Below are 26,040 nucleotides of genomic sequence, written 5' to 3'. Positions count from 1 at the left end.
CCCCCAAAGATTGTGTTCACTGCACCCCACAAAGATTCTGTTCACTGTACCCCACAAAGATTGTGTTCACTGCACCCCAAAAAAGATTGTGTTCACTGCACCCCAAAAAGGATGTTGTTCACTCCACCCCAAAAAGGATGTTGTTCACTCCACCCCAAAAAGATTGTGTTCACTGCACCCCACAAAGATTGTGTTCACTGCACCCCAAAAAGATTGTGTTCACTGCACCCCAAAAATGATTTTGTTCACTGCACCCCAAAAAGGATTTTGTTCACTGCACCCCAAAAAGGATGTTGTTCACTCCACCCCAAAAAGATTGTGTTCACTGCACCCCAAAAAGATTGTGTTCACTGCACCCCACAAAGGATTTTGTTCACTGCACCCCAAAAAGATTGTGTTCACTGCACCCCAAAAAGGATGTTGTTCACTGCACCCCAAAAAGGATTTTGTTCACTGCACCCCAAAAAGATTGTGTTCACTGCACCCCACAAAGGATTTTGTTCACTGCACCCCACAAAGATTGTGTTCACTGCACACCAAAAAGGATTGTGTTCACTGCACCCCAAAAAGATTTTGTTCACTGCACCCCAAAAAGATTGTGTTCACTGCAGCCCAAAAAGATTGTGTTCACTGCAGCCCAAAAAGATTGTGTTCACTGCAGCCCAAAAAGATTGTGTTCACTGCAGCTCACACACAGAAAAATGGATGTGGATCACTGACACCTGCCTATCTCCAATCCCACACCACACAGCAATATCGATTGTAGTTTGTAGAACACAGTTTCCCTAAAATTCAGCAGACTCTGTCCCTAACAGGATTGAGAAGAGATCGTAGATCAGGATTGAGTGCAGATTCACCCCACCCCCCACACAGCAATATCGATTGTAGTTTGTAGAAGACACTGACCCTATAATTCAGCAGACTCTATCCCTAAAATGCCTACAACTCGCCCTGCCTAAACACTCCGACCTGTCCCTCAATTCTATCCGGACACAAATGGTTTTTTCCTGCCTATCTGTCCCTAATCAGCAGCCAGCACATTGATGTGTGCTCTGTCCCTTAGCTAAGCAGCAGAATGACGCTGCTGCGGCGGCTGCCTCGAACTTATAAAGACTTGGTCACATGCTTCAGACGGCCAATCACAGCTACTAAGACATTTGCAGGCATGGCTGGGATGGCTTAAGGCACACCAGTTAAACGATTGTTGATTGGCTGTTGAAAGCCCGCCATGAAAAGAGCGCCAAAGCATGCAAAACCCGGAAATAAAACGACCGAACACGGATTTTTACCCGAACATACAGTAAAGTGTCCGTGTCCGTGTTCGGGTAAAAAAAATCCAATTATTCGGTACGAACACGAATAATACAGTCCGTGTTCGCTCAACACTAATCATTAAGTCTCCAACGATAAGAAGATCTCTCCATTCCAATATTAGATGTACTGAAAGTAACAATATGATGATCCGACCAAGGGCATACATGGATATCGGCACTTGACGAGTTGGCCAAAAGTATAGGGGTACAAAAGACATAGTCAAGTCTGGCGAAGCTATCATGGGGGTGAGAGTAATACGTGTATGCCCTCATCCCAATGGTATGAGCCCGCCAAGTGTCAATTAATTGCATATCACTGAGAGAACGTGTCAAACATTTGGGAAAGGCCTTAGAGGAAGCTGTAATCCTACTTCTGTCCAACATAGGGTGAGCTGTCAGATTGAAGTCCCCACCGACAATCATATGGGAGGACTGGAACCTGTTTAGGGTTTCAAAAAAGTGCTTGAAGAAGGGTGCGTGTGACTCGTTAGGAGCATAAAGGGAGGCTATCGTAATCGATTTCCCACAAATGCTACCTTTAAGGATTAAAAATCTGCTCTCAGGGTCAATGTAGGTGGAGGAAATATCAAAGATAATGTTATAACAAATAAAAATAGCTACGCCTCTAGTTTTGTTACTGAACGAAGAGCATCTAAATTATTGGTAGGTTTTATTAAAATATTTTGGGTGTTTGTCAGTTGCAAAGTGGGTTTCCTGAAGCAGAATTATGTCTGCCCCCAAATGTTTATATTGTTTAAAGGCTTTATGTCTTTTATTGGGGGAGTTAAACCCTTGCACATTATGGGATAGGATCTTAAGCCCCATGGTTAGCCATTAAATTAAGTTTACATACAGTATATCCTCTTTCTCACTTTAGGATGTCCCCTTTTTTAGGCAAATTTTTATTATGCTTACTAAGGTGGTGAGAAATAGACCTACTGTATATCACCTTCCCACTCTAGTGTATTTAAGCATTATACCCATGTTGGTATTGTACATTACTTTCTCGATATCATCGAATTGAATGCATTTCCCGTTTTCTTCTATTTTTTCTCCATATTTACGAAAGGTAAGTTTATGTTGATCTATCTTTCTAAGCTCTGATGAGTGTGACACTTGTTTGTACTATGCTTGACTTTTAGCTTGACTTGAAATTAGAAAAAAAAAATTAAGTTTACAGAAAACAGTAATCATCTGGATAACCACATAGCTAGGAGTAGCCCACAAGCAATTAGGTGGTTCTAACCAGCTTGGACACAAATCAGGGGCCACCTGGACTAATTCCAGGAACGTGGTAGACACCATAATGCATATAATATCCATCCATAAACACCATAATGCATATAATAACCATCCATAAAATAAACCACATCTTTGTCATTTGGGACCGATGATAATGCAGCAAAAGAAAAAATATACATTTAGAGGTAAGTATGGTTGACTTTCTTTTTTCTTACACCAAAAACGAAAACTATGCAAATGAAAAAATTAGGAAAAATAGAAACTTCACGGGGGATGGGTAGAAAACAAAAACCCATCCAAACAGAAACACTCCAGTGGAAACTTAAGTCCAGGTGCCAATCCCTAAGTCCCGCACCACGCCCAAAAAAGGACAAGAGCACCCTAAGGAGCAAATGTATGGCCAAGGCACGAGACATCACAAACTAGCAATAGGGGGACAAACCAACGGGAAGGGAGAGAGAAAAGCCTAAAACATTTAGACACTGAGAGAACCATGCAAAACCATAGACCACTCAAAACAGTGTACGAGTGCTATAGAATTAGTCTTGAGCAACCAACGAGGAGGCCCCAAAATGAATATATATGCCCACACACCACCCACACAAAGAGGAGAGCCAAACAATAATGTAAACTTTTTTTTTTTTTTTTTTTTTTAAGAAACTGTGCCACCAAATCTGGCCAATTATGGGGAAAGTGTGAGAGTCCCAAAGTCTGTGAACCAGGGCCAAGAGCCAAAAGTGGAAAAAAAAAAAAAAACAAGAAAAACAGAACATAAAGTGTGTCATGAAAAAACCGTTAGAGACTAAAAAGAACTAGGATGAGCCATTCCTAAACGGCTGTCTCCATCTGCGGTGCAACACAAGGTAACTTCCCTCATCTTGCGGCGCTTTTCAAGCATGGCCTGAGAAATGTCAGGAAAGATCTGGATCCTAGTGCCCTCTAAAGTTATATTAGAAGTATTTCTAGAAGCACGCAGTATGTCCTCTTTGACAAGAAAGTCCTTAAGGCACAATACCACATCCCTAGGGGGTTTTTCAGAAGGGGGTTTGGGGCGCAGGGCCCTATGCATTCTATCACATGTGAAGGCAGACATTGGTTTGTCAGGCAGTAAGTCCTTGAAAAGTTTAGACACAGCAGGTGCAAGCTCCAGGATGGACTCAGGGATACCTCTGATACGCAGATTATTACTGCGGTTTCTGTTGTCTAGGTCTTCTACCTGAGACTGAAGCACACTGTAATTTTCAGCCAAAAGCTCAAAATCCTTCCTGAGATCATTATGGGCTAGGGAAAGCTCATCATGTTAAGTCTCAAGTATATCAGTGCGGCCTCCCAGCGCTGCAATTTCCTGTGTCAGGGTATTAGTGGATTTATGCAGCTCAGTTTGAATCTTTTCAGCCAATTTTTCATACATAAGTGACAGACTTGCATCCAGATCTGCTTTAGTTATCTGATGTGAGTACTCATGGTCCCCATCTAGTTTTGCAGGAGCGGAGGGTGGTGTGGTGGTTTCTGCAGGCACATGGGCTGGGCGCCATCTTTAGTCATCTTTGTGGTTTCCTTAGTGCGCAGCAAATAAGTTGTTAAGGAATGCTGTGGAGGGCGGCCCTAATTCTTTTTAGCAGACATCATGCACGGGGTTGTTCTCCGGGGGTGCTGGTAGAAAAAAGCTTGAAAATTGTTGATCTGGCCCCGGGAATCCGGCCTTTCTCTCTCCCCTTCGGCGGAGCTTTCACTACAAGCTGCCGTCCAACATTGCGCCGTGCATGCGCCCCCCCCCGCACTGGGAACTTTTAGACTTGCAAATGGCTTCAGATAGGGAAAACTTCAAACAAGCTCAATAGCTCTGGCGAAGTGACTTCAACACAGCAAGGCTTTCTTTAATGGGCATCCATCAGTAGCTTAACTTTTTCACTGCCAGGTCATGCGCTCCACTTTTAAACTCAGGTGGCCAGGCCCTTTTTGCTATTTTTTCATTGCTTTTTTTTTCCATTACAACTTTCAGAATTTTTGAAAGACCCAACAAACCATACATTTGCTAAAAGCACACGAAAAGTAGAATAAAAGGAAGGTGTTGCTGATGTTTTTAGCTGCCATATTTGTGCAAATGTTTATCAAAATAATATTTTTGCTAAAATACACTATAATCAATATTAGTGGACACATACATGGCAAAATATACAAAATTCCTGCTAAATTCCTACTAAATATAAAAGTTAAAACTGTATTGAGTTAATAAATAACAAATATTTGTACATTTAAAATTTTTACTTTGTGAAATCCTCCCACTCATCCCTTTCTCTCTCTCTCTCTCTCTCTCTCTCTCACCCCTCACTTTCTCATCCTCCCTCTTCCTCTCATCCCCCCTCTCTCTCTCATCCCCCCTCTCTCTCTCACCCCCCTTCTCTCTCTTTCTCAACTCCCTTCTCTCGCTCTCCCTCTCTCTCTCACCCCCTCTCCCTCTCTGTCTCTCCCCCCCTCTTTCTACTTTCTCTCACCCCCTCTATCTCACCTTGGTGTCTCTCTCTCTCTCACCCCCTCCTTTCTATCTCTCCCACACACACCCCTCTCTCACCTTCGTCTCTCTCTATCACCCCTATCCCCCCTCTCTCTCTCACCGACCTCTCCTCTACAACCCCCGATCTCTCCCTTACCTCCCTAACTCTATCCCACCCCTCTCTCTCTAAACTCCCTCTCTCCCCCCCTCTCACCTCTCTCTCTCACCCTCATTTCTTTTCACCCAATCTCTCTCTCTCCCTCTCTCTTTTTTATTCCACTCTCTCTCACACCTCTCCCTCTTCATCCCATCACCTCCACCCCCCAGCACTGCCACTGATCACACCCTTTCTCCCAGCACCGCCACTGATCCCAAATCCCCCTAGTACTGCCACTCATCCAATTCCCCCCCAGCACTGCCATTAATCACACCCTCCCACCAAACACTGCCACTCAACCCATCCTCCCCCAGCACTGCCACTCATCCCATCCACACCCCCTCAACATTGCCACTGATTACAAACTCTCGCCCCCAGCCCCAGCCCCAGCAACCAATGGGTGAGTGATAATGATGTACAGTAACCTCTAGCAACCAATCAGCAAGCAAAAATTATGTGCTGTAACCTCTAGCAACTAATCAGTGAGAGATAATGATATGCTTTTTTTATTATTTGTTTGATTTTTTTATTTTTTACAATTTTATTGTTTTAATATTTTGTTTTTTGAGGTGGTGGGGGCTTTGGCGAGATATCAGAGGTCTAAACAGACCCCTGATGTCTCTTGTTTAAGACGGAGAAAGGGACTGAAGACAGTCCCTTTCTCTGCAGCCTGAGCTGCACTGTACATGAATGAATAGGAGTCTGTATGCAGGCTCCTATTCATTCAAAAACGGAAGCATAGTAATTATTGTTTATTATGCTCCAGTGGTGAAAGTACACAGGAGTGATCAGTACTGATCGCTTCCTGTGCCCATTTAAACAATGAAAGGGGAGGTGGTAAACACATGTTTACCAACCCCCCCTCCACCTCTCTCCATCCTGACAGTTTGTGTCCCCAAGCAGCAGCTGCAGCCGGTGGATAGGGGAGGAGGGAAAGTTGGCCAGCAGCACAGCGAGGACAGATGCTTAAGTAAGTGAGGGGCATTGTGGTGGGGTCAGAATGATGAGGGGGGGTGTATGGAAAATATTTTTAAAGCCCCTGTGTCTACCCTGAAGCCAGTGGGAAAGGCAAGAAGCTGGTTGCTGCAGAGTAGCCATCCCAATTGCAGATCGCAAATGCAGTTTGTTTGCCTGCACCAGCTTACATGTGATTTCAGTCCATTCAAATGAATGTGCCAAAAATCACATCTCACTGAATCAGCAGGAATCGCACAGGAACACGGATCCTGTTCCTGTGTAATTCCAGGTGTGAACCACCCCTTACTAATAACAGTACATTTGTGGAAGCAACACCACAGCACATATACTCCTAAATTATCACCTTTAAAACTGTCACCGCACATTTACTGCAGCAGGCTGGCTCTCCTGTGTAGCCCTACATCAGTCGTGTGCGTGATGCTGGGGGGAGAGCGCGTGCCACCGGCCGCATGCTCCCACCCTCACTAGGCAGTGGGGATGCCGATGCACAGGGTCAGTGGCCACCCACGATCGCTCCCCACTGAGAGAGAAGGACCGTCAGCTGTTGTAAACACAGCTGACCGTTCTTCTCTCTGAAATGATCACAGAGCGCCTGTGATCCTGCTATATAAGGTCACAGGTCTCTATGATCATTTCACAAGCCCATCCCCCATACAGTTAGAAATCACTCCCTTAGGCTCACACTTAACCCTTTGATCACCCCTAGGTTAACCCTTTCCCTGCCAATATCATTATTACAGTAACAGTGCATATTTTAAGGACTGATTACTGTAGTAATGTCACTAATCTCCCCAAAAGTATCAAAAATGTCAGTTAGGGGTCCGATCTGATCTGAAATTAAATTTTTTAATCAATTTAGGCCAATATGTATTCTGCTACATATTTTTGGGAAAAAAAAATCCCAAAAAGTGTATATTGATCGGTTTGCACACAAGTTATCGCATCTACAAACTAGGGGATAGATGTATGTCCTTTTTATTTATTCATTTATTTTTGACTAGTAATGGCAGTGATCATCGAATTTTAGCAGGACTGCGACATTGCGGCAGACAGATCGGACACCTAACTGACACTTTTGAGAGGACCATTGACACAATACAGTAATCAGTGCTAAAAAATATGCACTGTTATGGTACTAATGACACTGGCAGGGAAGGGGTTAACACCAGGGGCGATCAAAGGGTTAAGTGTGTCCCTGGGGAATGCTTTCTAAACGTGTGGGGGGATCGGCTCACTGGATGAACACAGAGACCTGTGTTCCTAAATGTTCATCTTTGACAGAACAGTGGTCTGCCTTGCTTACATAGGGAGCAATCGCTGATTGGCTCCCCCTCTGGCCAATTGGCACATGTGTACGCCCCCACTATCTGTTACATGAAGCAACATACAGGTACGTTGCTTTGCATAATAGAGCCGATCTGCCGCAGTAAAACTATGGCGGGTGGTCAGCGAGTGGTTAATATATGTTATCTAACTAGAGTATTGTCAAAATACTATGAAAAAGGGGCTGACAAGCCCTTTATGTAATAGTAAAGAGACAGCGACAGGCACTCTTTAATCATCTATTGAAATTTTGATGCCTCTTTTGCCTCTAGACTATGCAGATGGGAACAAACAGCCTCTGCTTTGCAGCTAGCTGTTGCCACTAGTGCCATGAGCCTGATGCTAAGAGCTAAATAGTTAACTAATCTTTTAATCCCGGCATTGCTGATTTTTACAGTTTGGTCCCATTTGCACAGAGGAGCAAGGTGAGTGGAGTAGGGGCTGCTACTTACACACTATGAAGAAGTGTGTAAGTAGTAATCAGTAACTTCCAGTTTTATTTGTCTAGCAGCTGGTTTTTAGTTTTTGTCTGCCCCATCATATGAACTCATGCGCACTGCAGCTCAAAAAAAAAAAAACCTGGTTTTACAGGCATTTGAGCTACTATTGCAAGTTGAAGAGGCTTGTGCTTTTTTTTTTTGCTCTTTTGCATGTTTTTATTAAGCTTCTTTGAGCTCCTTTTTTTTCACAGACACTCCCCTCTGCTAATTTTTCCTATTTGTGTGTGTGCATGTTTGAGCTTCTTTAAGCATTTTTTTTTTTTTTCATTTTTGGGGGCTCTTATGTGTCTTTTCTGCTCGAAAGCTTCTTTCAAAAATGAGATTGATGTGCAGCAAACTGCTGTCAGGATCTAAAAAGGGTTACATTCTAGTTTCTGAAAGTGAGCTTTCATGTTTTTAGAAATCAGATACTAGTTTGTTTAAATTTGTTTTTTTTTTTATGTTTTGAAAAACTTAAGAATAACAATTGTATAAAATAAATGACAGGAGGAGGATTCATGTTGTCCCCCCCATCTTCTTGAGATTGATGTGCAGCAAACTGCTGTCAGGATCTAAAAAGGGTTACATTCTAGTTTCTGAAAGTGAGCTTTCATGTTTTTAGCATCATTTATTAGTAATATAGATTATATTCTCTAGTCGGAGCAGGTGCAGATTTATTCTGTTGGTCCAGCGTGATCGTATTCAATTAAAGGATATATTAATAAGGACCATTATATTTGGTAGTAAACATATTTTATACTAAACTATAAATGATTATAGGCATATTTCTATTACTGTAGTAGCTATTAAAATATCATGATCATATGTGAGAGGCAGCTCATTAATTGGCAGTGAATCAACCTGTATTCTAGAGCACTTCAAGAATGGTGAATATTGGATGCACTGTTGGATATGAAAATTCTCCGTGGCCAACCTAATTCAATTCTATTTACTGGGTGTCCCATCCATATAAACCATGAACATTTTTTTTTATCCCCATCTACCCACAGTTTGCCTCTTGTGAATAACAGTTACATTCGGCATCAGGGCCACTGATAAGGCAGTACAACTGGTCCTGATGTACTGGGCCCAGACCTCATCAGCTAAATAGGAGGGCCCAGGGCAACTTTATTTTTCATTTCTTCCTAAATAAAGAAATGGATTTTACTAGACCACACCCCCCACTCCTACTTGTTTACCAGGCCTTAAATTACATTTCCCTGGGCCCGATCAGTTTAACAAATGGGCCCAAGAAATGGGACTTTTTTTTTTTCATTTTCAGGGCATAGGAGGATAAAGTCAGTGTCGCGGTTTTGTTGCACCCCAGGGGGCTGGGTGGGGTGTAGGCAGGGTGGCAGGGGGACCAGTCAAGAAGGCTGTACAGGGCTCCATGATTTCTAAATGCAGCCCTGTTCATCATACAGATAAATGAAGGTTAAAAGGTCTTATTCAGTTGGTCATAGAATATTGTAATGTCATCCACTATGTGACACTTTAATTTCAAATGGAATATTTTTGAATTGCAAAAAGAAGAGGTAAACATATTTTGTATATACTCTACATTTTAACAGCATTTATGTGTTTACCTAACGTTTTTCTTTAATATTGTTGCGACCCATCTCTGTTGTCTTCTTTTTACTGCCCAACACCCTTAAAAAACTGTAAAACGTGTCACAAATCAAAGAGAGCACTATTTAGTATGTCAATTTTATACATTCAAAATCTAAGAAAACTAGACTGCAAAATTAGTAGTGGAGAAATTATTTTCAAAATTTGGAAAGTAAAAATGAAACTAAAATGCAACTAAATGTTGAAAAGTGAGGCTGAGGAAAGGATGTGGCTTTTTAGGGAAAGAAAGTGACCAGTGTAACAGAGATAAAAGCCTGTGATGATTTATTAAACATATGTAGGACAGGACATGTCTTGTACTAAAATGCAGTTATTAAGGGACTCCCCTCCTATTTTTTAGCTACGGCTTGTCAACTTGTATTCCACAGTATGCTGAGTCTTTGATCACCAGTAATTTGTAAGTTTAGTCTGAGTGTGCATTTTAACTTTTTTTTTTGTTAAGTTATTTCTCTTAAGTTCTTTTTTTTTCCTCTGTCTATCTGCCCTACTTATAGTTGCCCTCTACTCATTTCTTAAATACTTCTCCACCCCTAAAATTTCTTACTACCATCAAATGAGAATGACTTAAAATATTTCCTGTGCACCAAGATTTAGTTGATCTTAATAATTTTTGTGAATTCGCATTGGAGTATTTAAATAAGTGTTTATTTACAGTATATCGGCCAATTTTATTGCTCAAGGAATGACTCATGCAAGAGTCAACTATAAAACAAGAACAATATTCAAATTATTCATTGAACTGATATGAATTTAATGCTTCTCTACTGGAAATAGTGAACACGTTTGAAGGAGCCAATTCTGGGGCTTGTGGCTCCCCATTCAGTGTATCTCCTGTACTCTCCAGGTTTCAGGTAATATTGACGTCCCCTGTAGTTAGGTTCCTCATAGAACATCCAGTATCCATCTTGTATTTGGACAGAATAGATGTCATGATAGCGGAATCTTTCATAAACATTAGGACAATCTTCAGTGAATTCCATCATTTGACCTCTGAAGTCTTCTCTCTCATAAATTCTAACCCTAAATGAACCTTGATGCTGTGTAAATAAAAGACAATACTGTAGTTAACATTTATCTACATTTCCAAAAACATCATAGTATGTTTCAATTGTAAAAAAAGTAATAAAGAGTAATAGAGTAATTGACCTGTCAATAAAATTCACTTCTAATTAATCAATACATTGATGCCAGCATTGACAAATCAACAAAATGCTGTTTCCTAACAGGCTAGTAAGCCCAGATCACATGATCTCTGGCTTCCACACATCAACTACAAAAGTAAGTAACTAAGAAAGTATCCTGTTTTTAGTCAGATAGACCATATTGAATAGACTTGTAGGTGAGGAACAGCAAAACACAAAGGAAGCTGAAGCGGCATATGTAATAAGCATATACAACTGCCTCCATATGCTTTTAATTTATAAATAAAGGAAAACATTAATATATTAACACCCATTTATAAGCAGATTTGGTATTGAAACTGTAATGTGAAATGGACAGGGCTTTTTTTTTCTCAGAAAAAAGGTGCAGGAACTCAACCATGACCCCCCCCCCCCTCCCCAAAACTGTTCAACATTTCACTAAAGGTGGGAGGGTCTCAAAGGGGCATCAAATACCAGGAGTGCATTATGTACAGAGTGCAGAGTTCAGGGGTGGGCTACACACAGAGTGCAGAATTCAGCCTTCTTCAAAGCTTAGTTCTACATCCCCCATCCACATCTCATTTTTATCCCTCTTCTTCCCTAGTACCTCCCCTCACACTGTAGATGGCGTAACCTCTCTCACTTGCAGGGAGATCATCCAGTGGGGGTATAAGCATTGGCACTGCACCCCAGGCACTGGTACCTCCTTTGTCCCCATACTGCACTTATAAAACACAGGAAGCCAGACCTCTGTGTTTATGAGTGATAGCGGTGAGCACTGAGGAGAGGGCCTGAGCCAAAGGTGGTGGAACTGAGTTCCACCAAGTTCCAGCTGAAAAAAAGCCCTGGAAATGGACATATTATCATTATGGTCAGAATCTGAACAGCTAGGGTCCATAAATCTAAATAAACCATCCAAACCAATAATATGACTATGTACTATGAGTCTTGACAAACATTTATTAAACAGCAGCCAACAAAATTATTAAATATTACCTGGGGGCTCAGACGACAAGATTTAATGGAGTCATTGTAGCCCATCCATTGCTGAAAGTCGGGATATTCTCCCCTGTGAAGAAAATACTGGTGTCCTCTGTAGTTGGGGTGTTCATACAGGATCCAGTTTCCACTTTCTACACGGATGGAGTTGCAGCGTCTGAAGTATGTGGACAGGTCTGGGCATTCAGAGTTGCACTCATAAGAGCGCCCCTGGAAGTTTCTGTCCTCATAGAAGATGATCTAGGAAATTAAGTTTTTGTAAATTTGTGTCCATTTTTAACTTGGAACATTTGCAACAATCAGATCTAAAGCTATATTATTATTTTAAAGGGATTGTGAAGGCAAAAGTTTTTTTTTTTTATCCTAAAGCATTCATGAATTATAATAGAAAAAATACCTTCTGTGTGCAGAAGCCCCCCCTCAGCTCCCCTAATACTTACCTGAGCCCATCTTTATCTAGCAAGCTGCCCAGGACTTCCCTCTCTCATTGGCTGAGACAGCCCGATTGGCTCCAGCTGCTGTCAATCAAAGTCAGCCATCCAATAAGGAGAGAGAGGGACAGGGCCTGGTTTCAGCTCCATGTCTGAATGGACACAGGTAGCTGTGACTCAGCTCAGGTACCCCCACAGCAAGATGCTCAAGAGGAGGGAGGAGCCAGAAGCAGAGAAGAGGGACCGGAGAAGATGAGGCAAAACCAACGGCACAGAGTAGGTAAAAATAAAACAAGACTTTACAATCACTATAAGCTTTTAATTTTGTATGACACAATGTGGAAGATTTACTAAAACTGGTGCACACAGAATCTGGTGCAGCTGTGCATAGCAACCATTCAGCGTCTAACTTTAACTTGTTCAATTAAGCTTTGGGAATAAAACCTAAAAGCTGATTGGTTACTATGCACAGACGCACCAGATTTTGTGTGCCCCAGTTTTAGTACATTGGTGTTTTTCCCCTGTTCTGCACTGCATCACACTATAGTCAGCTATAGTAGTGTAAGCATACTAAGGTATGCAGTACTTTGTAGAAAGTAACAAATTCACCGCATCTTATACACTAGCAAGGATATTTAAAGTGCATGTCTACTTAAATATAGATATAAATCCAAAATGGGTTTAGAGGCACTCATGGGTTTTGCAGAGGAGGAAGGTCAATGAAGCTCATCTTCCACAAGTCCATCTTCCTCATCTTGAGGAAGATGGACTGAGCTTCATCGAAATGTTGACAGTAAAAACACTGCTATTTTTGATCTTCCTCCTCTGCAAGACCCCTGAGTGCCTTTAAACCAGTTTTGGATTTAAATAGATTTCTTTATGGGTGAGCACCTGGTTCCCCATCCTGCCTAGTTTCAATTAGATCTAAAGACAGTCCTCAGATACAGCTTGGTATATTTTTTTGCCTGGCTTTCTGCTGTGCAGGGCTGTGTCCACATCTGAATCTCCCCGGGGATTCCATATTGCAGTGCTCAGGCACAACTAAAAGATCTCTAGAGATGAATTGGGAGAGCTAAGCTGGCTGTACAAAAATGCAAAAACATCTCTCAAAACCTGAACTTAGTGACACTGTAGAAAAAATCTGCTCTTCCTACAAAGATGCGTGCCTTACAAAGTTATCTTGAATCACCATTCTTGATACATTGATTACCATTCTTCATAGATTGTATAAGTGTAGCATTGTCATCCTAGGACAGGACTACACAACACCTTTCACTCTCCTGTCCTGTATTCTATAACATAGTTGAGAAGTGTTTTGTAGTCCAAATAAATAGTTTGGAACATTGCTAACTAATAACAACACAGGCAGAGAGCACAGAAAGTTACCTGCTCACAAGCTTTCTGGAAGAATCAATAGGAATTTTGCAGATATATTGAACATACTGTATATAGCAAAATAATCTTATTGGTATATTAAACAGACCTAAAGTGGTAGTAAAGGCTACCGCTAATTATCCCCCCATCTTTTCTGCATATCTTATATAAAAAAGATCCATGTACTTACCTTTTTTTTTTCTGTCCAGTTTAGTCATGTGATTCAGCAGCTCTGGTTCCCCTGTGTAGGGGAGCGCTTGACAATGGCTGTGAAATCATGAAGCACTAATGTCACTCATAGGCTCCCATGGTACAGCCATTGTTGGCAGCTGGAGCTGCTGGGTCACATTACCTGTCCAGACTAGATTAATATTAGGTAAGTACACACAACTTTTTTTATACAGGGAATGCAGAATAGGTAGGAGGAGGCGGAGGAGGAGGAGGAGGGAGGGAACACTTTTTAGGAATAGTTGGAGCAAGACTTTGCTGGGACGTACATATACTTTAAAAATAAACTGCTCATTCTTATACTAATCATAGAGTAGTATTCTAACTCAAATACTTCTGAAATTTCCAAATATTATTTTTAAAAAAAGTTTACTCTAAAGCATTTCCTGTAGAAACAAGTCTGCTGATTATATTGATATTTGTTTCACTTGTTAAATAACCTTAACATAACTTAATTACTGAAAAGGATGATAAAATGCGTTTTTTTTATCATCTACGTTATGCAGTGCTTGATGAGCATTGATTGTGACATGTTATGAATCCTAATTCATCCTTATTTCTAAATCTTATTTATCATCTGATTATCATATTATAATTCAATAATTACCTTTCCCATTTTGTATAGAATATCGAGATCTGTTCAAGTGAACTGCTCTGTTTGGAAAGAGGGAGCCTTTTAAGCTGTGCCTTATTTGCATGCGTTTGAAATAATGCTGATCTTTTTAGTGGATACAAATGTATAGCTATTGTATTCATTGTTATGTAAATTAGTGCTTAGTATGTATATACTGTATGCTTAATGTCTTTCTTTGTTGGATACCTATATCCCAAAGCTTTACCTAAACAGCTATACAGCACTTTTAAACAAAATCTATTTTGTAAATGTGTGAATAGTCTCTGTTGCAATACTGAGCACAGTCTGTTAGCAGTTTAGGGCAAAAATACACAAAAAGCCTTTATGTGTTTTATTTCTAGAAAATGTAACCTGTGTTCAGATTAAACCAACGTTTAGTGCACTGTTGCTTAGACTGTAATTAGTGAGAATAAAATATACAGAATATAAAATTTAGAAAAAATAAACAGGACATGAAAATGTTTCTGTTTGTTTTAATAACAGGTATGATCATTTAGAGTTCTTATAATCTAGAGTTTAAAACATGCATTGTGTTAAGGCTACCTATTCATTTTATATGGGCTGCCAAAACAGCACCATTTTGAATGAATGAAACTGCAATGTACCCACAAAAAGCCATGCAATTCTTTGGGGTTCATTTACTAAAACAGTAGAGTGCAAAATCTTGTGCAGCTGTGCATGGTAGCCAATTAGCTTCTAACTTCAGCTTGTTTACTTAAGCTTTTGACAAAAACTTGGAAGCTGATTGGTTTCCATGCACAGTTGCGCCAGATTTTGCACTCTCCAGTTTTAGTAAATCAGCCCTTTTGTGTTGTTACTGCAACACATATACTACTGTCCAAAAGTCTGGGGTCACTTATAAATGTCCTTATTTTTGAAAGAAAAGCACTGTTTTTTTTCAATGAAGGTAACATTAAATTAATTCGAAATACAGTCTAGACATTGCTATTGTGGTAAATTACTATTCTGGCTGGAAACGGCTGATTTCTAATGGAATATCTACATAGGTGTACAGAGGCCCATTTCCAGCAACCATCACTCCTGTGTTCTAACGGTACATTGTGTTAGGTAATCATGTTAAAAGGCTAATTGATGATTACAAAACCCTTGAGCAATTATGTTAGCACAGCTGAAAACTGTTGTGCAGATTAGAGATAGAGAAGCTATAAAAAAACACTGGCCTTCCTTTGAGCTAGTTGAGTATCTGGAGCATCAGCATTTTGTGGGTTCAAATATACCTTTAAAATGGCGAGAAAAAGAGAACTCTCTTCTGAAACTCGACAGTCTATTCTTGTTCTGAGAAATGAAGGCTATTCCATGCGAGAAATTGCCAAGACACTGAAGATTTACTACAACGGGTGTACTACTCCCTTCAGAGAACAGCACAAATGGGCTCTAACCAGAATAGAAAAGAATTGGGAGGCCCCGATGCACAATTAAGTAAGAGGAAAAGTACATTACAGTCTCTAGTTTGAGAAATAGACATCTCACAGGTCCTCAACTGGCAGCCTCATTAAATGGTACTCGCCAAAATGCCAATGTCTCTTGATTTTGAATAAGGAAGGCTATCACTCCATTTTGCAAGGCCATGCCATACTCTGTGGACAGCGCTTGATTGAAGCCAATTTCCTCCTACAACAGGACAATGACCCAAAGCACACCTCCAAACTATGCAAGAACTATTTAGGGAAGCAGTCAGCTGGTATCCTGTCTTTAACCACTTAAGCCCCGGAAGATTTTACCCCTTTCCTGAACAGGGCCTATTTTGCGATTCGGCACTGCGTGATTTTAACGGACAATTGCGCGGTTTTCCCACAAACAGACCTTTCTTTTGGTGGTATTTGATCACCTGTGCGATTTTTTGATCATGGGCTATAAACAAAAAAGAGCGTAAATTTTGCAAAAATAACAATATTTTTCACATTTTTTTATATGAAATTCCCCCCCCAAAAAATGTAAAAATCAAAATTTTTTAACATTTTAGGCCAATTTGTTTTATGCTACATATGTTTGGTAAAAAATCGCAAAAAGCGTATTTTGATTGGTTTGCGCAAAAGTTATTGCGTTTACTAACTAAGGGAAGGATCGGCGGAAGGATCGACCCTTGACTGACATTTTTGACACTTTTGGGGTTACCAGTGACATTACTGCAGTAATCAGTGCTATACATATGCACTATTACTGTAAAAATGACACTGGCAGTGAAGGAGTTAACTTAATTGGAGAGGGAGGGGTTAAGTGTGTCCCTAGGGGCGTGTTTCTAACGGTGAATGGCTGTGGCTACTAGTGTAAGAACAGAGATCAACGGTCCTACATAGTAGAACTGTGTGATCTCCATTCTTACACAGGGAAGAATGACAGGCGGCTTTGTTTACATCAGCCGCCTGCCTTTCTTCCAGTATAACGGAAGATCGCGAGTGCCCGGCGGACATCGGGTCCGCCGTGCACACGCGCGGGGGGGGGGGGTCCGTGGCCACGCGGGAGTGCGCCTCCGGCAGCGCAAGCTCGCTCCCTAGAGCCTCGCAGGCTAGCGACGTAGACCTACGTCGCTTTGCCTGTGAGGGGCTGACCGCCGCAGTAAATAGTCGTGCGGCGGTCGGCAAGCGGTTAATGGAGTGGTCAGCACAGTCACCAGATCTCAACCCTATTGAGCTGTTGTGGAAGCAGCTTGGCTGTATGGTACGTAAGAAGTGCCCATCAAGCCAATCCAACTTGCGGAAGGTGCTTCAGGAAGCGTGGGGTGAAATTTCTTCAGATTACCTCAACAAATTGACAGCTAGAATGGTCTGGAAGGCTGTAATTGCAGCAAATGGAAAATTCTTTGATGAAAGCAAAGTTTGAAGGACAAATTTTTTATTTCAAATATAAATCATTATTTCTAACCTTGTTAATGTCTTGACTATATTTTCTATTCATTTTGCAACTCATTTGATAAATAAACGTGTGAGTTTTCATGGAAAACATGAAATTGTCTTGATGACCCCAAACTTTTGAACAATAGTGTAGGTGTGAAGACAGCCTTAACATTTTTAAATTGATTTTGTTAAAAACAATACGATAGCTGTCCAGATAATTAATGTCATAGACTTATTTTTATGCCATACATTCAACCTTTACCAAAACTGTTGTGAAGCCTTTGTGATACGAATGTACAGGTGTAGCTTATAAAATTGGAATATCATCAAAAAGTTAATTTATTTCAGTAATTCAATTCAAAAAGTAAAACTCATGTTTTCTATAGATGTATTACACACAGAGTGATATATTTCAAGCTTTTCTTTTTTTTAATTTTGAAGATTATGGCTAATGAAAACCCAAAATTCAGTATCCCAGAAAATTAAAATATTACATAAGACCAATAAAAAAAAAGCATTTGTAATAAATGTTGGCTTACTGAAAAGTATGTCAATGTACAATATAGTATGCACTCAATACTTGGTCGGTGCTCCTTTTGCATGAATAACTGCATCACTGCGGAGTGGCATGGAAGCGATCAGCCTGTGGCCCTGCTGAGATGTTATGGAAGCCCAGGTTGTTTTCATAGCGGCCTTCAGCTCGTCTGCATTGTTGAGTCTGGTGTCTCATGTTCCTCTTGACAATACCCCACAGATTCTCTATGGGGTTAAGGTCAGGCAAGTTTGCTGGCCAATCAAGCACAGTGATACCATGATCATTAAACCAGGTATTGGTACTTTTGGCAGTGTGGGCAGGTGCCAAATCCTGCTGGAAAATGAAATCAACATCTCCATAAAGCTGGTGAGCAGAGTGAAACAGGAAGTGCTCTAGAATTTCCTGTTACAGGGCTGCACTTACTTTGGACTTGATAAAACACAGTGGACCAACACCAGCAGATGACATGGCTCCCCAATTCATCATCGACTGTGGAAAATGTTGCATTACATTTGAAAATCAGGGTCCCAGAGTCTGGAGGAAGAGTGGAGAGGCACAGAATCCAAGTTACATGAGGTCCAGTGTGATGTTTCAACAGTCAGTGATGATTTGACGTCTGATCCTGACCCGGCTTGCTCCTGACCTTCGTTTTTCTGCTACCTGTCCTGACCTCGGCTTGTCTCCACATTCTGTTTGTGTCTCCTGTTCCAGCCTGATCCCATAACTGTCATGGCTTGTGACATGACTATCCTGCTGCCTGCTGTCTATGTCTGATTTTTTTGATTGACCCAGCTTATCTGTCTCTGCATCCTGCTTCAGTCCAGTGAGCTCACATCTGGCTCCTGCTCCCTGCTGCATATCCACAGTCTGCCACCAGCGAACCTTCGTGCCAGCTTATCTGCCTCCAGCCTGTTCTGCTGCCACATCCACCTGCTGACTTCTGGACTGATCACAGGCACTTATACCTTGTTGTGCTCCCGTGACTGCTGTCTCACAACCAGGGGTTCCTGAGCAGGAGCTGTACAAGAGGCCTTCCTCTTCACATCAGGCTCTCTAACCAGGTATGTGACACTTGTTCTGCTGCTAGCAAGACCTATAGGCACTTATGCCACTCTTTATTCCTGCACCACCTGTTCATACTACCAGGGGCTCCAAGTCAGAGGTGTAAGAGAGACCTACCTCATCATCTCAGGCTCTTCTTCCAGGTATGTGACACACCACTATCCACACCTCTTCCCTTATATACAGTAACTGATGACAGCTCTAGTAGCTGAAATTCAATTAGTGGTACTGTTGGGACTGGTCATGTGCACTGTGCTGTTTGGGTTTTTTTTTTCTGTGAGTCAGTGAGTGGCTAGCATTGTGATTAATAATGAATTTATAATAACTTTTTGGGGATTTTTATTTTTTTTTATAAATGACTTGTGAAGTAGGTGAAGGATCACACCAGGGAGTGCATCACAGAGGAGAGGAGGAGGGTGCAGTCCACGGCATCCTCTCGAGCTGGATGTGGTGACACCTCTGTGCGCACAGGAGGATCAGCCACACACACAGGGTTTGCCGGCTCCTCCAGCACTCCTGTGTCCTGAGCCACGCTGACTGATGACGTCACCAGACCGGGGACACAGCAACAGATTGCAGGTGGTATAAACAGCAGGGATCCACACATGAAGTATCAGTGAGACAATGGGGGAAGGATTATAAATGCCAAATTTGAGATGACATGTTTTGGGGACTCGCCCCTTCCTCAGATCCAAAAATGGCATGCAGTAAGGGGAAATTTATAGGAATAGGGGGAAAAAAGGGGGAGGAGGAAACACCAATGACAGCACCAGCTCTCCCTGCTGGAATAAAAACTGCTGGCAGCAAACACATGAATAAATAAAAATGAAATAAAGTAAAATAAATAAACGTAAGACAATGAACACAACACATGAAAAACTTAGTATAAAATGTAAATGGAAAGAAAAGAAAAAAGAAGGAACACAACACACTACTAAAGTGTGAATTGTGCGGGAAATGTGTATGAAAGTGTATATGTATCAAAAAAAAAAAAATGATGACTAAAGGGTTAGCCTCTACATCACAGAGTGTATTTCTAAATCTTCATTCAACCCATAGGGGGAGAGTGTATGGAGTCTGTATATCCAAAAGGTTTCCCTCTTGCATAACAGGGAAAACCGCTCATTGTCTGTCAGGGTACCCTTGGGTATGGATTCAATGGCAAAAACTGTCAGGTCCTGTAGGTTCCCATTATGGTGGGTGGAGAAATGGTGGGGGACACTATGGGGAACCTTTCCATTGGTGGTAGAGACCCCTTGTGCAATCGCCCTTTGATGTTTGCCATTCGTTCAACAACTTTCATCGTATATCTGTGACTCTGGTCACGTGCTGGATATACTTCAACAATACTCCTGGGACAACCATTATCTGTGGGCCTCTTTGGATGTGCGCTCGCTTTATACATCAATACCACACGATGTGGGTATCAGAGCACTGAATAATTTTCTCACTAAGGATGCACAGTTTAACTCCAGACAGGCATCTTTTTTGGCAGAAGGAAAGAGGTTTTGTTTGGAACACAGCTATTTTACTTTTCTAGACAAATTCTATCTGAAAATTAAGGGCACGGCTATGGGAGCTAGTTTTGCACCCTGTTACGCTAACCTCACCATGGGTTTTTGGGAGGAATTTAATATCTGGCAAAACAATCCCTTCTTACAACACATCTTTTACTATGGGCGGTACATTGATGACATGCTTGTCATCTGGGACAGTGATATTGACACCTTTCAGGCATTCGTCTCCCACTGTAACACCAACGACCTGGGCTTGACTTTCACACATGTCATTGACCCGGTCCGCTTGGTGTTCTTGGATTTGGAGCTTACACATGCCGATGGCTCCATAGTCTCTCTTAACCATTCCAAGCTGGTGGCTGGCAACTCCTACTTACACTTTGGGAGTTGCCACCACCCCTCTTGGAAGAAAAACATCTCCAAGGGGCAGTTCCTGAGACTCCGCAGGAACTGCACCCGCAAGGACGACTATGTTGCCCAGGCACAATCCATGCTGGCCATGTTTCGTGAGAAGGGTCATCCAGAGGATCTTTTATTATCAGCATATAATTCCTGTATGAATATGGACATGTCTTCAACTCACGATACTGAGAACAGCTCCCACCAACGTCCTGTTGTCCCCAAGGCTAGGTTTGTTACTAGTTTTAATAATAACTTTAATAAGATCACCCGCATTATTAAGAAACACTGGCCCATCCTGTGTTCTGATCCTAGATTGGGACCCCATCTACCTGCAGTCCCCCAGGTAGTCTATAGAAAGGCGCACACCCTCATGAATCGCATTGCCCCAAGCAAACTCAACAAGCCCACACGTGAGATGGTCATGGACATCAGGTCATATTTTGACAATAGGGTAGGTGTCTTTCAATGTAAAAAAAGAATTGCTTGACCACGCAATTGTCACTCAAAGTGTGACAGCGCTGAAAGCTGAAAATTGGCCTGGATAGGAAGGGGGTGAAAGTGCCCTGTATTGAAGTGGTTAAAGGGTTATTCTTGGTGTAGGTTGTGCTACAGCAAAAGTTACATTTACAAAGAAAACAGTGCTAAAGTTTTAATTGCCAGTAAATGATATTTCATTGCCAGATTCTTTAAAAAAAAAAAAAAAAAACAAGCACACAGACTCTTCCAAAGCTGCCACAAAAAACAAAGCAAACTCCCGAAGGGGTGATTTAAAAAATAAAAAAGCCGCAAAAAAATGTCATTTGCTGGAAATTTTGGACACTTTTTTTTCCTTTGTGAATGTCAGTTCTGCTACAGTGCTTTCTGTGCATCACAGGGATGCTTCCCTTCACAGGCAGGATTAGGGCACACCCAGGCAAGATATTTAAAGGAATTGGTCATTTTTAATGTTTCACTTGAAAGCATTTAAAAAGTCACAGCTCCTGGTCGAATAGAATTCATTTTTTTTGTATGATCCTTAGGGGCAGTGCTCCCCCCCCCCCCCTGCTCTTTTTTGACACTGCCCTATTAGCCCATAAATCAGACATTTTTAATTTGACAGATTCAGATCCCATTCATTTCAATGGGGTTCAGGCTCATCATCCGAACATTAAAGTTTACAGGACAACACTCGAATTGAACCCAGGGCAGTTCAACTCATCCCTAGTTAGCAGTTCTAGTCATATATTGATTTGCTAGGGATGTTTTTTAATAAAAAATTTAAATATTTAAAATGTATGATTAACCACTTGCCGACTGCCGTCAGTATATTTACTGCGGCAGTCAGCCCCTCACAGGCAAAGCGATGTAGGTCTACGTCGCTAGCCTGTGAGGCTCTGGGGAGCGAGCACGCGCCGCCAAATGCACGCTCTCATTCGGTCACGGCCCCCCCGCGCGTGTGCCCGGCGGATCCGATGTCCGCCGGGCACTCGCGATCGTCCGTTACACTGGGAGAAAGGCAGGCAGCTAATGTAATCAAAGCCGCCTGTCATTCTCCCCTGTGTAAGAATGGTGATCATACGGTTCTACTATGTAGGACCGTTGATCACTGTTCTTACAGCTCAAGCCACAGCCAATCACAGTTAGAAACACGCCCCTAGGAACACACTTAACCCCTCCCTCTCAAAAAAGTTAACCCCTTCACTTCCAGTGTCATTTTTGCAGTAACAGTGCATATGTATAGCACTGATTACTGTAGTAATGTCACTGGTAACCCCAAAAGTGTCAAAAATGTCAGTCAAGGGTCCGATCTGTCCTCCCCAATGTCGCAGTCCCGCAAAAAAAATCGCAGATCGCCGCCATTATGCGTTAAAAAAAAAACAACAAAAATGACAAAAATCTTTCCCTTACTTTGTAAACGCAATAACTTTTGCGCAAACCAATCAAAATACGCTTTTTGCGATTTTTTTTTACCAAAAATATGTAGCAGAAAACAAATTGGCCTAAAATGTTAAAGAATTTTGATTTTTACATTTTTTTTTGGGAATTTCATATAAAAAAATGTGAAAAATATTGTTATTTTTGAAAAATTGACGCTCTTTTTTTGTTTATAGCGCATGATCAAAAAATCGCACAGGTGATCAAATACCACCAAAAGAAAGGTCTGTTGGGAAAAAAAGGACGTCAAATTAGTTTAGGTACAGCATCGCACAACCGCGCAATTGTCCGTTAAAGTCACGCAGTGCCGAATCGCAAAATAGGTCCTGGTCAGGAAGGGGGTAAAATCTTCCGGGGCTTAAGTGGTTAAAATGAATGTGATGCAATAGTTTCCATGTATGCATGTAAGTACACTTGCAACCAGCTGAGCCAAACCTTTTTCAGACTGTAAAATCACAGTTAAAGCACATGGGTCCATCCAACTTCAGTTGCTTTTTGTGCATATGCAAGTGAAGCTTATGCATATCCCCTTGTATAAGTGAGAATTATGGAGGAGGATGAGAAGGACTGTGGATAGATAGATAGATAGATAGATAGATAGATAGATAGATAGATAGATAGATAGATAGATAGATAGATAGATAGATAGATAGATAGATAGATAGATAGATAGATAGATAGATAGATAGATAGATAGATAGATAGATAGATAGATAGATAGATAGATAGATAGATATGGGAAGGGGGGTGATGAAAAAAATAATAGTAAAGTGTAAGAATTAATATGTAATATCTATATTAATAAACAGATAGTATTAAAAGCTTTGAAGTTGGAATTTAAATAATTATTCAATTCTGCCATGTTTAACAAAGTCATTATTAAAGGGAAATTTATTTTCCTATATAGAGAGTTTTTTTAAGAACCCCTATTTTTATCACCTTTCCAAGGTGCATAAAATCCCCAGAACCCTCCAGGTAGATCTTTTGTGGCCTCTATTGAGAGCACCACCTGTGGGCTATCTCAATATATTGATTTTTTTTCTTCAGTCTATGGTACAGTCACTCCCCTCATATATAAAAGATTCCTTAGAGTTGTTAGACATCCTTAACCATTACCAAGAGGAACACGCATATCCCTGGACTATCCCTGGACATCAATTCTCTGTAGACCTCTATTCCTCATGAGGTGGGTATTACAGCTTTAGGTCACTTTTTATCCAAGGAGTCACAGTTGCACCCTGCCCAGGCCCAGTTTACATTGGAGGGCACAAATTTCTGCCTTGAGCATAATTATTTTACATTTCAGGGGGATTATTGTCTCCAGATATGGGGCACAGCTATAGGCGCGTCCTTTGCACCCTGTTACGCCATCCGTACCAAGGGTTGGTGGGAGGAGTATTGTATCTGGAGTAATAACCCCTTTGCTGCTCATGTCATCTTCTATGGCAGGTATATAGGCAGAGTCACACGGGATGGCCCTCCATCTAACATTGATCTGTTTGTGCAGCGCTGCAAAAACAGCAACCTGGATCTCTCATTTACACACATGTGGAACCCTACCTCCTTGGTGTTTTTGGACTTTGGATTGGGTCACTTGGATGGTAAGATCATTTCCAGGACCTACTTCAAGCCCACAGCTGGGAATTTATATTTACATTACTGCAGTTGGCATCATCCAAAGTGTACTAGCACCATACAGGGGACAGTTCTGTAGGCTTTGTAAGGACTGCACCCTGCATGAGGATTATTCCATATAAGGGCATATTTTGAAGGATGTGCTTTTGGAAAATGATTTTGACCCCTGTCTTTAACTTGCAGACCTATCAACAATGGGAACCCCTTCATTTTTTTTTTTTTCATCCAACCTGCTGGTTTTTAACGAAAAAAAAAAAAAGAGTCATGTATGACCTGCCTTAAAATGGTGGATCAAGGGAAGAATCTATATATCTATATGAGTTGGTAACGCAGGTGGGATCAGGGCAGTGCACACTGGAGTCTAGAGTTGTGGCATTGGAGGCTTTCCACATGACTCACCTACATCAACACTCCCTAATTTAATTGAACAGTTTAATTGAACTTAAATGATAGAGAGTATGAAACCAAAAGAAACAATGTTAAAATACATGTCATGCCAAAAGTTACTGCAGGCTCTCTAACCTGCAGGTCACTGTTATCATGATTCTAAATACCCTGTAAGATAGAGACCCCACATATGACACATATGCAGAATAAGGTATGGCCTGATTCCAAATCAATATACAGTATAATAGAATAACAAATTGGTAAATTAATCATTAAGGGCACCACATATACAGTATATATATATATATATATATATATATATATATATATATAAAATAAAATTGTTCAGAAAACAATGACCTATCAGACAGGAAAGATATGCACTCTCCCTCTCTCCCATACAATATTTAAAAAATCTCAATATGAGCATTTTCATAAGATGACAAACATGAATACCTGTAGATTACATATACTGTATATATATATATATATATATTGTTGTAAATGTGGTAATCAGAGGATGAAGAAGAAAATGAGATTTTTCCCTTTCCCCACACCTTTCAAGTAATTCTTCCTTGAGCAAGGGCAAAATCAGCAAAGGATATATGTAATCTACAGGAATTCATGTTTTTCATCTTATGGATATTCCAATATTGAGATTTTTAAATATTGTATCTATGAGAATGAATATCTTTCCCGTCCGCTTAGACATTAACCACTTCAACTCCGGAAGGTTTACCCCCTTAATGACCAGGCCATTTTTTGCGATTCAGCACTGCATTAATTAACTAACATTTAACTAACAATTGCACGGTCATTTGAAGCTGTACCCAAAAACAATTGATTTTATTTATTATTCCCCACAAATAGAGATTTCTTTTGATGGTATTTTATCACCTCTGCGGTTTTTAGATTTTGCGCTATAAACAAAAAAGAGCGACAATTTTGAAAAAAGCACAATATTTTTTGCTTTCTGCTATTAAACATTCCCAATAAAAAATTTTTAAAAATCACATTTTTTAATCAGTTTAGGCCAATTTGTATTCTGCTACATATTTTTGGTAAAAAAAAATCCAAAAAAGCATATTTTAATTGGTTTGCGCAAAAGTTATAGCGTTTACAGCTACGGGATATGTATTTGGACTTTTTTTTGCTTTGTTTTTTATTAGTAATGGCAGAGATCAGTGATTTTTAACAGGACTGCGACATTGCAGCGGTCAGATCGGACCCCTAACTGACATTTTTGACACTTTTTAGGGACCAGTGACATTAATACAGTAATCAGTGCTAAATAATATGCACTGTTACTG

The 26,040-nt window shown here is 40.9% G+C and overlaps 1 protein-coding gene across 1 annotated transcript in view; it reads right to left on the bottom strand.

The window, feature by feature from the left end:
- Window positions 1-26,040, bottom strand: part of LOC309558932 (uncharacterized protein) — a 754,545-nt gene that overhangs the window by 666,511 nt on the left and 61,994 nt on the right. The window contains exons 7-8 of the mRNA XM_082262029.1: window positions 11,754-11,996; window positions 10,413-10,652 (exon numbers count right to left, since the gene is read on the bottom strand). Of these exons, the coding sequence (XP_082118155.1) occupies window positions 10,413-10,652; window positions 11,754-11,996 (483 nt within the window). The remainder of the gene's footprint in view (window positions 1-10,412; window positions 10,653-11,753; window positions 11,997-26,040) is intronic.

Source organism: Pelophylax lessonae (genome assembly GCF_965119305.1).
Source record: "Pelophylax lessonae genome assembly, chromosome: 6".
Lineage (NCBI taxonomy): Eukaryota > Metazoa > Chordata > Amphibia > Anura > Ranidae > Pelophylax > Pelophylax lessonae.
Note: the sequence above shows the minus strand (reverse complement) of the source record. Positions and strands in the feature narration are given on the sequence as shown.